This window comes from Phacochoerus africanus, chromosome 1 (assembly GCF_016906955.1).
Source record: "Phacochoerus africanus isolate WHEZ1 chromosome 1, ROS_Pafr_v1, whole genome shotgun sequence".
Lineage (NCBI taxonomy): Eukaryota > Metazoa > Chordata > Mammalia > Artiodactyla > Suidae > Phacochoerus > Phacochoerus africanus.
This window is the reverse complement of record NC_062544.1, coordinates 61,271,886-61,284,185: the sequence shown is the minus strand read 5'-3', so window position 1 is coordinate 61,284,185 and position 12,300 is coordinate 61,271,886. Positions and strand designations below refer to the sequence as shown.

The 12,300-nt window shown below is 46.2% G+C and overlaps 1 protein-coding gene and 1 long non-coding RNA gene across 3 annotated transcripts in view; one reads left to right on the top strand and one right to left on the bottom strand.

The window, feature by feature from the left end:
* Positions 1–3,277: 3,277 nt before the first annotated feature.
* Positions 3,278–4,478, bottom strand: LOC125119906 (uncharacterized). Its single transcript, XR_007133209.1, has 2 exons — positions 3,691–4,478; positions 3,278–3,554 (listed from the first exon to the last, which is right to left on the bottom strand). It is a non-coding gene; the product is annotated as an uncharacterized LOC125119906 (long non-coding RNA).
* Positions 4,479–4,501: 23 nt separating this feature from the next.
* Positions 4,502–12,300, top strand: part of NPR3 (natriuretic peptide receptor 3) — an 84,318-nt gene continuing 76,519 nt past the window's right edge. Inside the window, exon 1 of one of the 2 annotated variants that reach the window (XM_047767462.1) lies at positions 4,502–5,826. In XM_047767462.1, coding sequence (XP_047623418.1) covers positions 5,076–5,826 — 751 coding nt within the window. In that variant the 5' untranslated portion in view covers positions 4,502–5,075. The remainder of the gene's footprint in view (positions 5,827–12,300) is intronic. The other variant, XM_047767468.1, reaches the window with a different exon arrangement.

Here is a 12,300-nt window from a genome sequence, read left to right as displayed (position 1 = left end):
AGCTATATTTTCAAAAGAATCCTTCAAGGCCACATTTAACTGCATTTTCTGATGAAACTGAACCTTAAGTTTAAATAGAAAAAAATGTGTAATTGCTATTATTTACAGTGCTGGCAAAAAATCGTAGAGTTGTACAAAAGAAGAAAAAAGACATCAATGTACAGAGTCTCTGCTAAGGAAAGCTAAAACCTAGAGGCAAGGTTTTAATTTAATTGTTTTGCTGTTCATTGATTTTTCTCCCACGTGTTGCATGGGTCCCTCTAAAAGATCAGCTCTATGTTAAAAATAAAATCTCAACACTCGTATTGCAGAAATATTCTTGAATTATGTGTAACATTCTTTCATCTTTTCTGCCTCTAGGGGGAAGTGTGTTTTCAACAATTCTGTCCCCAGAAGAGACTTTCTTTGTGGACAACAGGCTTCATAGGATTATTCTTCAATGTGACTTCAGGGCTGGCTTAACAAGAAAGAGGAGTTGAAAGGGTCTTACTTGAGAGATTGCTCCCCGGATTCTGATGGAGGTCATACAGACTATTGCAATTGGTGGAGAAAACTTCCTTCTAATAGCTTTTCTAACACATTTAAAAGAATCACCTGCCAAGGTTCCCTCTATATACAATGTTGTCTTCCCTATTAGCAGAGGAATCACATATAAATACGGTTTCATTTCACAGAACTGGAAAAAAAAACAGTTGAATATATATTACAGAAAACCTGCTACTTCCTTTTAGTAACAAAGTTAAATATTGATGAAAAGAGTTCTAAATCTTATAAAAAGTCTCTGTAATATCACATTTAAGGCTAACAGTGCCTTTCATTTGGCTAATTTTATTTTATTTTGCAGTATTTCCTTGTACTTTTGTTTTCATTGAGTAATCATAGAAAGAATGCACCCAGGCAAAAGACTAGCAATCTTTTGAATGTTAGAAAAAAGGAGTTCCCCTCGTGGCTCAGCAGTTAGCAAATCTGACTATCATCCATAAGGATTCAGGTTCGATCCCTGGCCTTGCTCAGTGGGTTAAGGATCCAGTGTTGCCCTGAGCTGTGGTGTAGGTCGAAGACACGGCTCGGATCCCCAGTTGCTATAGACCAGCAGCTACAGCTCTGATTCGACCCCTAGCCTGGGAATCTCCATATGCCGAGAGTGTGGCCCTAAAACACAAAAAGACCCCCCCCCCAAAAAAAGTACTTCAATTTCAATGTTTTACAGAATTGAAGGGAACAATATTTAAAAATTGAGTCCAGGGATGCGTTTTTCTTTTTTCTATTTTTTCTTTTTTCCTTCTTTTTGGTTTGATTAATCTCTATGATTATGATGCTGCCAAAATTATGCTATTACCTATTAGTAAGTTTCATACTACCCTGCATATTTTCAAAATAGCTACATATAAAATAAAATCTTGATATAGAGAATGTTACTGTTTAATGAAATTTAGCTCTGTTCCCAGCCCTCTTTTACGTCGTGTAATAAATAGGTGGTACTGCTTTATTTCTAATTCATTTCCCACTTAAAAATATTCTCTGGGGTGAAGAGGTATTTAAGTATGCCTTTTATATTCTTTAGCTTAGATTCTTCATGCAGAGTGAAGGGTCTCAGGCTAGGTGACTTCTAAAAAGACCTAAGATTGGAGAATTCCATGATATTCATGATACTTACACACTTTCAGCTCTCTGGGGAAAATCTAATTTGATGGAAAGTGAACAAACTGGTAACATCCAATGCATATACTTATATACTTGTCAGGTCTTCCTATACTCTTGTGCCTATTTTAATTTGAAAAACTTTCTTTAGGAGGTTTCTTGTGGTATGGCGAGTTGAGGATCCTGGGTTGTCACTGCAGCAGCTTGGGTGGCTGCTGTGGCATGGATTTGATCCCTGGCTCGGGAACTTTCACATATGTGAGGCCAAAATAAATAAACAAATAAAAATGAAAGACCTTCTTTAAAGATCTGAATTTCTGTAAAATGAGTAGGTCATGGGGATTTAATGTACAACATAGCGAACAGAGCTAATCACACCCTATTGCATATTTGAAAGTTGCTAAGAGCAGATCTTAATATTCTCATCACAAGAAAAATTTTATTTGTAACTATGTATGGTGACAGATGTCAACCAGATTGGTTGTGGTGATCATTTCAGAATATATACAAATAATGAATCATCGTGTTACATCCCTGAAACTAATATAATATGTCAATTAATACCTTAGTTAAAAAAAATCCTAGTTTCTGCTTAACGGAAAAATGTAAGGGGTGCATTGAAAAATGTAAGGGGTGCATTGAACATCCGCAAGAGAGGTAACACTGGCTTTTCTGGTTCTGCTGCCTAGTTTGGGGGCTCTTCCCTTCCACATCTTAGTTTGTGCTCTTGAGTGACAAACTGGAGTTGAGAGCTCTGATCCAAAGGCCACGGAGAGGCCGTGACACTCACTCAGACGTAAAGGCACTGCCCTGCCTGTGACCCTGGCTGGGCAGCGCTGGGACAGGGAGAGGCTTTCACACCCGATGCCACTGAAACCCCAGACTTTCCCACTAAGCCCGCGCTACACAGTGAGCGGAATCATATCGCTGTTGGCCAGTGTTCCCCAGACACCGGGCATAGCGAGCGGTAATAGTAAACCCTGGTTTCTTCACGTCTCCTGGCAACCAGTTTCGAAATCCATTAAGACCCTTGGAATTCGGGATTTAGCTTGTTGTTCTCTCTCTCTCCCCCTCCCTTCTTCCTAGGAATTCAGGGGGGATTTAGTCGCTGTGAAGCTCTAAATCTCAATTTCCAGTGTGTGTGGGGTACCCGTTTTGGGGGGGAAATAAAATTGTATACAGATGCCTCGTGTGCTACTGGCTAGCAGGTCTAGTAAAATGAATGAAGGTTTTCGCTGGAATTATAAGGTCCTACTTGAAGATTCAGGGACCACAGAGCATTATCTGAAATCTAAATGCCCCGAGGATGAAACGTTACTCATAGTTACATTTACAGTGTCAGAAAGAGCGATAAGGAGGGTGATGTTAAGAGTGGCGAGCACTGATGCCTGAAGTTGCTACATCTCCGGAAACCCCAATTTACCGTTTCACCGTCACAAATGAGAGCGATCCCTCTTCGAGATCCCGGCGTTAAATAAAGCAAAACAAAACAAAACCCAAAACAAACTCAGCGCCTGGGGAGGTGGCAACCGGGGTAGAAGGCGGCTGCAAGTTTCTGCCGAAAGAGGGCGTTGGTCTAAGACTAATAGAAGTTTATGGACAAGAACGCCCAGTCAAATGAAAGACCATTTTAAAATACTTTCAATTTATTTTAATTCGCGGGACTTAAGTGGTAGAATTCACCCTTCCAAAGTAGCAGGTTCACATTGCAAATGACCTCGGTGAAATGTTAACCAGGTTCAGAGGGTCAAGTTCCTCTAGGTCCTGCCCTGCAGCGCAGCGCACTCCGGCGAGGCTCTTCTGGTCACTGACTTCTTCAAGGCCGTTTCCATCCTCGTCTCCAACACTGCTGTGGCTGGGACCGGTGGCATGACTGGGTCTCGGACGCAGGACCTTTCTCGGCCTTGGAGAACCTAGAGCACAGGTTCTCGCGAGCCGCGGAAGAAAAGCGGTGGGATTTCCCAGCGCAGGGACTGGAGCGGAGGACGCGACTCCACCCAGGAGCCCTCGGGGAAAAGCTTTCGGAAGAAGGTCTCTTTATGTAGTTACCTTGTTTAGCAAACAAAGCCCAAGGATGCCTTGGAGATGCTTTTCAAGCCTTCTGCCACCTCCAGGAGAAAAACTGTTCTCTTGCCTCTGGGAGCAACAAGTTTCGCTTTTCTGCTCGAAGCGCGCCAGCGGAGGTGTTCGGTGCGCGGGGAACACTGGGTGCGTGGGGAACGCTGGATGTGCCGCAGCACTTCGTCTCCGGCGCGAACCCGGGCTGCCCAGGGGGAGGAGGCCGGCGGGGGGCGGGGGAGGACTCCGGGACTAGCGAGGCGTTCCAGGTCCGCGACCTAGACGTCTGCATCATTGCCTTGGTCCCTGTTCCCTGACCTTGAGCCAGGGGGCTGGGAAGGTCGACTGCCCGCCCCGAGTCGCTTCGGGAGGGAGTGTGGCTGGAGTGAGAAAGAGTTGAGAGCTTGCGGGACCTAGGTTTTTTTTTTTTTTTTGCAACGAAACCACTAATTTCTAGGACCACCCCATTCCTCTATTTTTTTTTTTTTTTTTTGCACGTTATGTGTGTTCCTGCACGCGTTTCTTTACTTTCAAGCACATTTCCATTTTTAAAGCCCGGAGCTGAAGAGAGGGCTGTCGCACGCGGGGCAAGGGAGTGGCGGGGACCCTGGTGGCAGTGTGGAGCGGTGGGGGCTCCTGCTGGTGCAGACGTGGGCGACTGCGGCTTTAAGGAAAAGGCCGAGGTCTGACGGGGAGTGGGAGTTAGGGACAGGGGAGGGGTGGGAAGAGTAGGGGTGCGGGGAGGAGCCCTGATGTAAGAATGTTAATGAGAGGCTCCCCCAGCCCAGCCCCCACCACTCCCCACTCCCACCCTCCCCACCGGTTGGAAATACAAGCCCAGCCTCGGCGCGCCTTGTGTGGTAACACGCTCCGCCGCTGCCACGCTATTTAAACTCGGGTTATGGATCCAGGAACCGGCGCGAATCAATGAGATCAAACGCGAGGGAGATGCACCGTCAATTACAAGCACTTGGACAAGTCTAACTTTTTCTTCTTTTACAAATACGCTTTCAAAAGAAACCTTAGCAACGCCCAAATAAGAAGCCACCTCTAAGCAAAATAGTAATATAAAGGGAGGGCGAATATATATATATATATTTATAAAAAGTATATTTATAAATATAGCTGTACAGGTTTACACCCGGTGAACTTTTTCTTTTCCTTTCTTCTTTTTTCTTTTTTTTAAACCAGTGGCATTGCAAAGGAGGACTCTTCCTCTCTATCTTTTGGCGAGTTAGTGAAGGGGGTATTCTATTTTCTTAGAGCGCCCAAGGGGGCGCAGGGACCTCGGAGAGTAGAGTGGGGAGGAAAGAGGAAGGGTGGGTGGGGGGCAGAGAGCGAGTCCGCAGCGAGGGCAGGCGCTTTCCTGCGGCACGATGCCTTCCCTGCTGGTGCTCACTTTCTCCGCGTGCGTACTGCTCGACTGGGCGTTGCTGGCCGGCTGCACGGGTGGCGGTGTTGGCGGGGGCCTGGGCGGCGGGCGCCGGGAGAGAGAGGCGCTGCCGCCGCAGAAGATCGAGGTGCTGGTGCTGTTGCCCCAGGACGACTCGTACCTGTTTTCCCTGGCCCGGGTGCGGCCGGCCATCGAATATGCACTGCGCAGCGTGGAGGGAAACGGGACCGGGCGGCGGCTTCTGCCACCAGGCACTCGCTTCCAGGTGGCCTACGAAGACTCGGACTGCGGCAACCGCGCGCTCTTCAGCCTGGTGGACCGCGTGGCGGCGGCGCGGGGCGCCAAGCCCGACCTCATCCTGGGGCCGGTGTGCGAGTATGCGGCTGCACCGGTAGCCCGGCTTGCTTCCCACTGGGATCTGCCCATGCTGTCAGCCGGGGCACTCGCAGCCGGCTTCCAGCATAAGGACACCGAGTACTCGCACCTCACGCGCGTGGCGCCCGCGTACGCAAAGATGGGAGAGATGATGCTTGCCCTGTTCCGTCACCACCAGTGGAGCCGCGCCGTGCTGGTTTACAGCGACGACAAGCTGGAGCGGAACTGCTTCTTCACCCTCGAGGGGGTCCATGAGGTCTTCCAGGAGGAGGGCTTGCACACGTCCGCCTACAATTTCGATGAGACCAAAGGCTTGGATCTGGACGACATCGTGCGTTACATCCAGGCCAATGAGCGAGGTGAGCAGAAGTGCGCCCCGGGGGCCCCCAGCCCTAACTCAACCACTCTGCTCGGCTCTCCCTACATGCCCCTCCGCGCCTCTGGGACCCCACTACCCTCTGCGGCACTGAACACCTGGAGAGGGCGCGTGCACGGAGACTCTCCCTGGTGTGAGCTGTCTGGCTGCAGCGACCTTTGACCATCGCTCAAGGCTGTGGTGGGGTGTACGTAGAGGGTCCTGGGGACGTCAAGGAGCCTGGGGGAGGGGGTGTGTGAGCCTGCCGCTCACTAGTGTCTTGGTACGACAGGTGCTGTCAAACCTCTCTGGTTGTTTCTTTTGCGCCGGGCTTGCGGTTTAGGGGCCGGCTCACTACAGGTGCCTTGCTCCAACCAGGGTCTGAAAGCGTGACGAAGCAGAAAAACTTGTTACTCGCTCCTTTTCCGAGGTACGTCCCCTCCTAGTGAGGAAGTGTAAGCCGATGCTCTACAACCGGCGCGCGGCCAAACGGTCAGCTCCTATCTCCGGGTTTCCCTGGCTGCTGCTTCCACAGATCCCCAGCTTTCTTTTAAAGAGTCATTGCATCGCCTTTCTTATTCCTTCCATGCCTCCCCCCCCATCCCCGCGCTAGCCTTTTATGAACGGGCTTCTGTGGTTTCCACCAAAAATACCTCGCAGTGTCTGGACTCAGGCGACCCTCACTTTCCTCCGGGAGGCACTTAGGCTTGGAGAGCGCGCGCGCTGGAGAAGTGGGGCTGAACCTCTTTTCCACGTGACTCCCCAAGTTTTCTCCGCGGGTATGTGGGGGTTTGAATAAACACCAAACTGGCCAGAGCTCAAGGCATGGGTAAAGGGAATGGGAGGAAAAGCAGTGGTCACGGATACATAATCAGGGAAGCGCCAGTGCGGCTCATTTTACTGCGGAGTAGACCAGCGAGAATGCGGTCGTATTCCAACATAGCACAGTTCCCTCCTTACTAATATCAGGTTTGGAGTGCACAGCGCTCGGGGAATCTGGCCTGTGCTGTCGCTTTGCGCTCAAGCTCCTGAATTGCCGGTGATGCAGTCCGGCTAAAGCTCTCCAAGACCCCATGCAGGGAGACGCAGGATGAGAGAGGCCGAGCCAGGTGTGGGGCTAGCCCACGACTTGGCACGGCTGGGCACCTGGGCGCTGGCCTTGGGAGACAGTGAAACCGGAGGCTGGGGGCCCAGGAACAGGTGAGAGTGGGCAAAGGCGCCGTGGAGGATGGTGCTGCGGCCACCCCCCCCCCCTCCCTTCCCGATCTGGCTACCTCAAACTTGGAGTGAAAGCACTCTTTAGAGCGAAGAGATGGGGAGTGTCGACAGTGGGGTTGCATGGCCAAGTTTTGAGCTTTCGAACTCCAGGCTGTCTGCGCCGAATTCCTGCCGGCCAAGCAGGCAGGGCGGCCCCCTTCTCCGATTATGAAAAAGGGCACTTGTATCCAATGGCTGAGGATTTGCCACGCTGGGCGGAGAAACCCACATCCACTTCTCTCCCATTCCCAGTACCCAGATTACTGCAGACATCGGGCTGCTCTAGTCCTCGGAACCTGATTCCTCAGCACTCTGCCCTCGAGGGCCTGGAGCTAGGAGTTGGAGACTTCCCAGCTCTGGCTGGGGCTGGGGCTGGGGCTGGGGGTGTGTCCCCCTATCGGTGAGATCCGCGGTCGGCCAAGGCTTTTGTGCTGCCACTGCCGGTGGTGACCCCTGCCCATGCGGCCTGGGATTCAAGGTCCAGGTCAGCCCAGATGAGGGCAGATTGAGGCCACGGGGGTGGGGGGTGGGGCTTCAGTCCCACAGGCAGAGCCGGGAGTAGTTTCATCAGAGCCCGGTGGTCCCCAGGGGTTTCAGAGAGCTTGGGCTACAGGCTGTTGCTGCTTCTGATTTTTTAATTCTAGAAGCCTCGTGGATGATCCAAGTCTCTTTTTTATTTCTTCCATGTTTGTATTTAGTGGCGAAAGTTTGCTCAGCTGACCTGTATGTTTTGCAGGTAATAAGGTTATGTTCTTACTCTATATTTCCAACAGTGAGTTGGCAGATGTTCAGAAATATAAAACAAAATAGTTTCTCTCCTAAGCCCTCCTCCCTCCCCGGGATTCCCTACTCTCAGGAGAGAAATTGCTTGAAAACAAAGTCCTTTCTGGGGGTCTTTTAGTTTTACTAATCACCATGATTTCACCATATGCAGCTAATAGGAGTTCAGTACAGGGATTTAGTGGAGTTTGAATTTTCAGAGCTCTTGTCTTGGCTCAGGCATAAACTGGTGAGGTACTTGGACTGCTCTAAACCTGTGTAACCTCAGGCTCCTCAGGTGAAGTGGGCGTAGACTGGGCACCCCATCTTGGGGATGCTGGGAGGATTAGATGAGCTAACTGTATGGGAATGCTCTGAAACACTTTTGAGGCCTACCAAGTGCCCAGCAAACCTGGGTTTTATGATAGTTGTTATAATTATTTTATATGTGATGATAATCACCTTTACCAGAGGTGAGACCATGCCATGGGGAGAGAACCCAGGGATGAGAAGCAAATGTTCTGGATCTGGCGGCTGCACTCAGCTGCTGCTGGGCCTGCCCAAGCCACTTACCTACCTTCTTGGAGGCTGAATTTCCTCCTTGGTGAAACTGAGGGCAGATGAGAATCAGGCCTCTTCAGACAAGTGTTTGGTGGTTCCATTTTATGATCACTCAAGTGTAAAAGGGAACTGATTCTATTTTTGTCTCTGAAAATTCCATATTAAACATCATTGAACTAGAGAGTTTTCCTCCCTCTTTTGGAGATAATCATGTTTTTAGCCCCCCCCCCCCCCACTTTGGACTTAAGTTCATCTTTAAAATCAGATCACAAATGTGTAAATTTTCTAAAGGGTAAACACTGATAATGCCACTATCTCTAACAATAATATGACTTAAATTTTATTTGGCTGTGTATGTACTATAGAACGAAAGACTGAGGGATGTTCCTCATTCTTCTTAAGGATTTACCCTCAGAGTCAATAATTAAAAATTTTCTTGCTCATGTCTTTAGCCATTAAGATACACACACTTAGCATATATTATTTTTAAAAAGTCAGCTACTGCCCTCAATATTCTACATGCAAAGATAAATTTATTTTTAAAAAGATGAGTTTAAAAATAATTTTTTTGAGTTCCCGCCATGGTGCAGTGACTCCAGCAGCTTGGGTTGATGTGGAGGTGAGGGTTTGATCCCTGGTACGGTGCAGTGGGTTAAAGGATTTGATGTTGTCACAGCTGTATTGTAGGTTGCAGCTGTGGCTCAGATTCAATCCCTGGCCCAGGAACTTCCATGTGCCCCTAGTGCAGCCGTAAAGAAATACACACACACACACACACACACACACACACACACACACGTAGCAATAAAAGCTAGCAGTTATTTTATCTATACATCTCATAAGTTGCAGAACTAGGAATACTGTGCACACATTTTTGTGTGAACTGTAGTTAGCCTCTTGGTTATTAATATGTCAAGAATCTGGGTCCACATAACAACTGTACAGATAACAGTATTTAATCACTACAAGGGTCATTTATTTTTAGAGTTAGGCTGGGGTAAATGACTGAGTGGTTGATCAGCAGTTTTTCAGAAAAGAACCCATGATAAGTGCAAAATAACTGATACACAGCAGGGAGGAAAAGAAGCATTGTAGGCTGCAGTGTAGAAATTCTAAATGCCTTTGGAGTAGAAGGAGCTTTGTGAATAACAAAAATAAAGGTGCAATCTCTATTTTACAAGTGGAATCTGTTGCTATCTAGAGTGGAAACAGGCAGAGAGAAATATATATTTTTAAAAGTAGATTTTATTTTTATGAAAGTTATACAGCTATATAGTTTATCTATCTAGTTTAAAAAGTCAGAAAATAACCCAAATCTTATTAAAAATAAGAGTTTCCCATCTCCTACTCCTCATTTCTTGCTTACCAGAGGCAGCTATTTTCAACTCTGTAGGTATTTGACTTTCTACTTCTAAATAATATTACTTTTTTTTTTTTTTTCAATTTTAGGTCTTATTTCTTGCCATCCTGGGGGAAGATAATGATTGAGTTCTCTTCTACTGCCTCTTAACCACGTACTTAAACTTTCCTTCCAGTCATCCTTCCAATATGATTGTGTCAAATTTTTTGATTAGTTTAGTGTTCAGTGTCTGTATTATTAGTTACTTTTAAATACTATTTGTAACTGAGCCATGTAGGCTACTACAATTATATTTCTTTATTGCCCTACTTGTTTTTCTTGGGGTTAAAAATCGGTCTGTTTTTGTTTGCTTGCTTTTGTTTTCTATGAACTTATCACTGAATTACCTACCAATTCTCTATTTTAAGCCTCCTGAGTTGCTCCTGTCTGGTGATTTTCTAAACCTGCCCCATATTTGCACATCTGCCACTCTGGGTTCTTTCTTGAACATACTCCTGCAACTCCATCTCTCTCTCAGGCTAGTTCCTTATGTGTTCCTCTTTCTTGGTTTATGACCTTGTTTTGATGGAGCACATCCTCCAGTAGCTTTCTGGGAAAGGATGGATGAGAGCTAGAGAGCTAAAGTTTGAGATCTTCTATGATTGAAAATTTATTCATCCTACCCTTATACATAATTATAGAATTCTAGGTTGGAAATCATTTTTCCTCAAAATTTGAAGGAGTGTCATCTACAGTCCAATATTGCTATTACAAAGCTTGATTTGATTCAGATTCTTGACCTATTGTTTGTTATCTGCTTTTTTTCTTTCTGGAAATTTTTAGTATCTCCCTTTTGCTCCTAATGTCTTAACATTTCATTATGATTTATTTCTGTGCCATTATTTTGCCATGTACTTTAGGGTAATGAAGGGTAAATCTCTTCAGTTCACAAACTCATATCTTTTAGTTCTGGAAAGTTTTCTTAAATTCCTTATATCCTCTCATTTTCTCTGTGCTCTCCTTCCAAAATTTGTTTATTTGGATGGTAGACTCCCTGGTTTGAGACTCTCTCTCTCTCTTTTTTTGGCTGCCCCGTGACATATGGAGTTCCCTGGGCTAGGGATCGGATCTGAGATATAGTTTCGACCTATGCCTACTGCGGCCATGCCGGATCCTTAACCCACTGTGTGGGGGCCGGGGATTGAACCTGCATCCTAGTGTTCCAGAGATGTTGCCAGTTCCGTTACACCACAGTGGGAACTCTGAGACTCTGCTCTTCTTATCCCTTTCTCCTATTTACCACCTGTCCTTTTAAAATAATTCCTCTTAGATATTCTTTTGACTACTCCCAAAGTTAAACTATTTTTTTTTTGACCGGGCCTGTGGCATGTGGAGCTTCCTGGGCCAGGGATTGAACCCGTACCACAGCAGTGACCCAAGTCAAAGCAATGAAAATGCTGGGTCCTTAACCTGCTGAGCCGCCAGGGAACTCCTCAAAGTTACTACTGAGGTTTAGTTTTAAATTTCTCTTGTCATATTTTCAATTTGCAGCACATGGCATATTTTGCTTTATTTCCAAAGAGTAACATCTCTTTCACTTTCTATGTTTATTTATTTATTTATTTTTGTCTTTTTAGGGCCACACCTGTGGCATATGGAGGTTCCCAGGCTAGGGGTCAAATTGGAGCTGTAGTTGCCAGCCTACACCACAGCCATGGCAATGCCAGATCTGAGCCATGTCTGCAACCTATACCACAGCTCACGGCAACGCTGGATCCTTAACCCACTGAGCAAGGCCAGGGATCGAACCTGCATTCTCATGGATCCTAATCAGGTTTGTTAACCACTGAGCCACAAAGGTAACTCTTTTAGGTCCTCTTTTAGAAGCTTAACATTTTGACCAAAAAAGGTAATGTTTATATATTTAAATATACATAAAGAAAGCAGAAATTATCTTAATTGACCTCCACTTAAGCAGCTTGCAGGATTAGCTGATGCTCTCCTTTTCCCTATAAACTTTATTGGCTACTGGTGAACACTGATGCCTAGTATATTTCTGAGTTTGCCAGCACACTACTCACACTGGTCTCCAAATCTGTTTATGCCAGTTGTCCTTATTATCATAAGTATGTAATTTAATTAGTGATTATGTAAACTGATGAAACATGAGTAAGAAGAGAAAGCTATTTTAGTGAAAACTATTTTAAACCTGCTAAGAGATTGCATAAAGGCAAGTTGCTAAAAATACTTGCTGTTGAATTAGGCATGAATGAAAAAGCCATAAGAGATTAGGGAATGCCCTACAAATTTAGAAGGACTCTACATTCTGACTGCTTGGCCAGTGTCTTTAAGTGCTTGCTCCAACTTAAACTGGTCAATAATGTGCATTGTGTGTTTCTTTATGGAAGAAAAACAATCCCTTGCCCATGACTTGCTCATGAGGTTGGAAGTTAGGGTTTCCTTTTGAGAGTTGAACCATATTGTCAACACAAAATAAATGAGCTCTAAAATAATTAAAGACTGCTCAGATAGGCACAGTGGTGTTTTAGATTACTCTTGGCT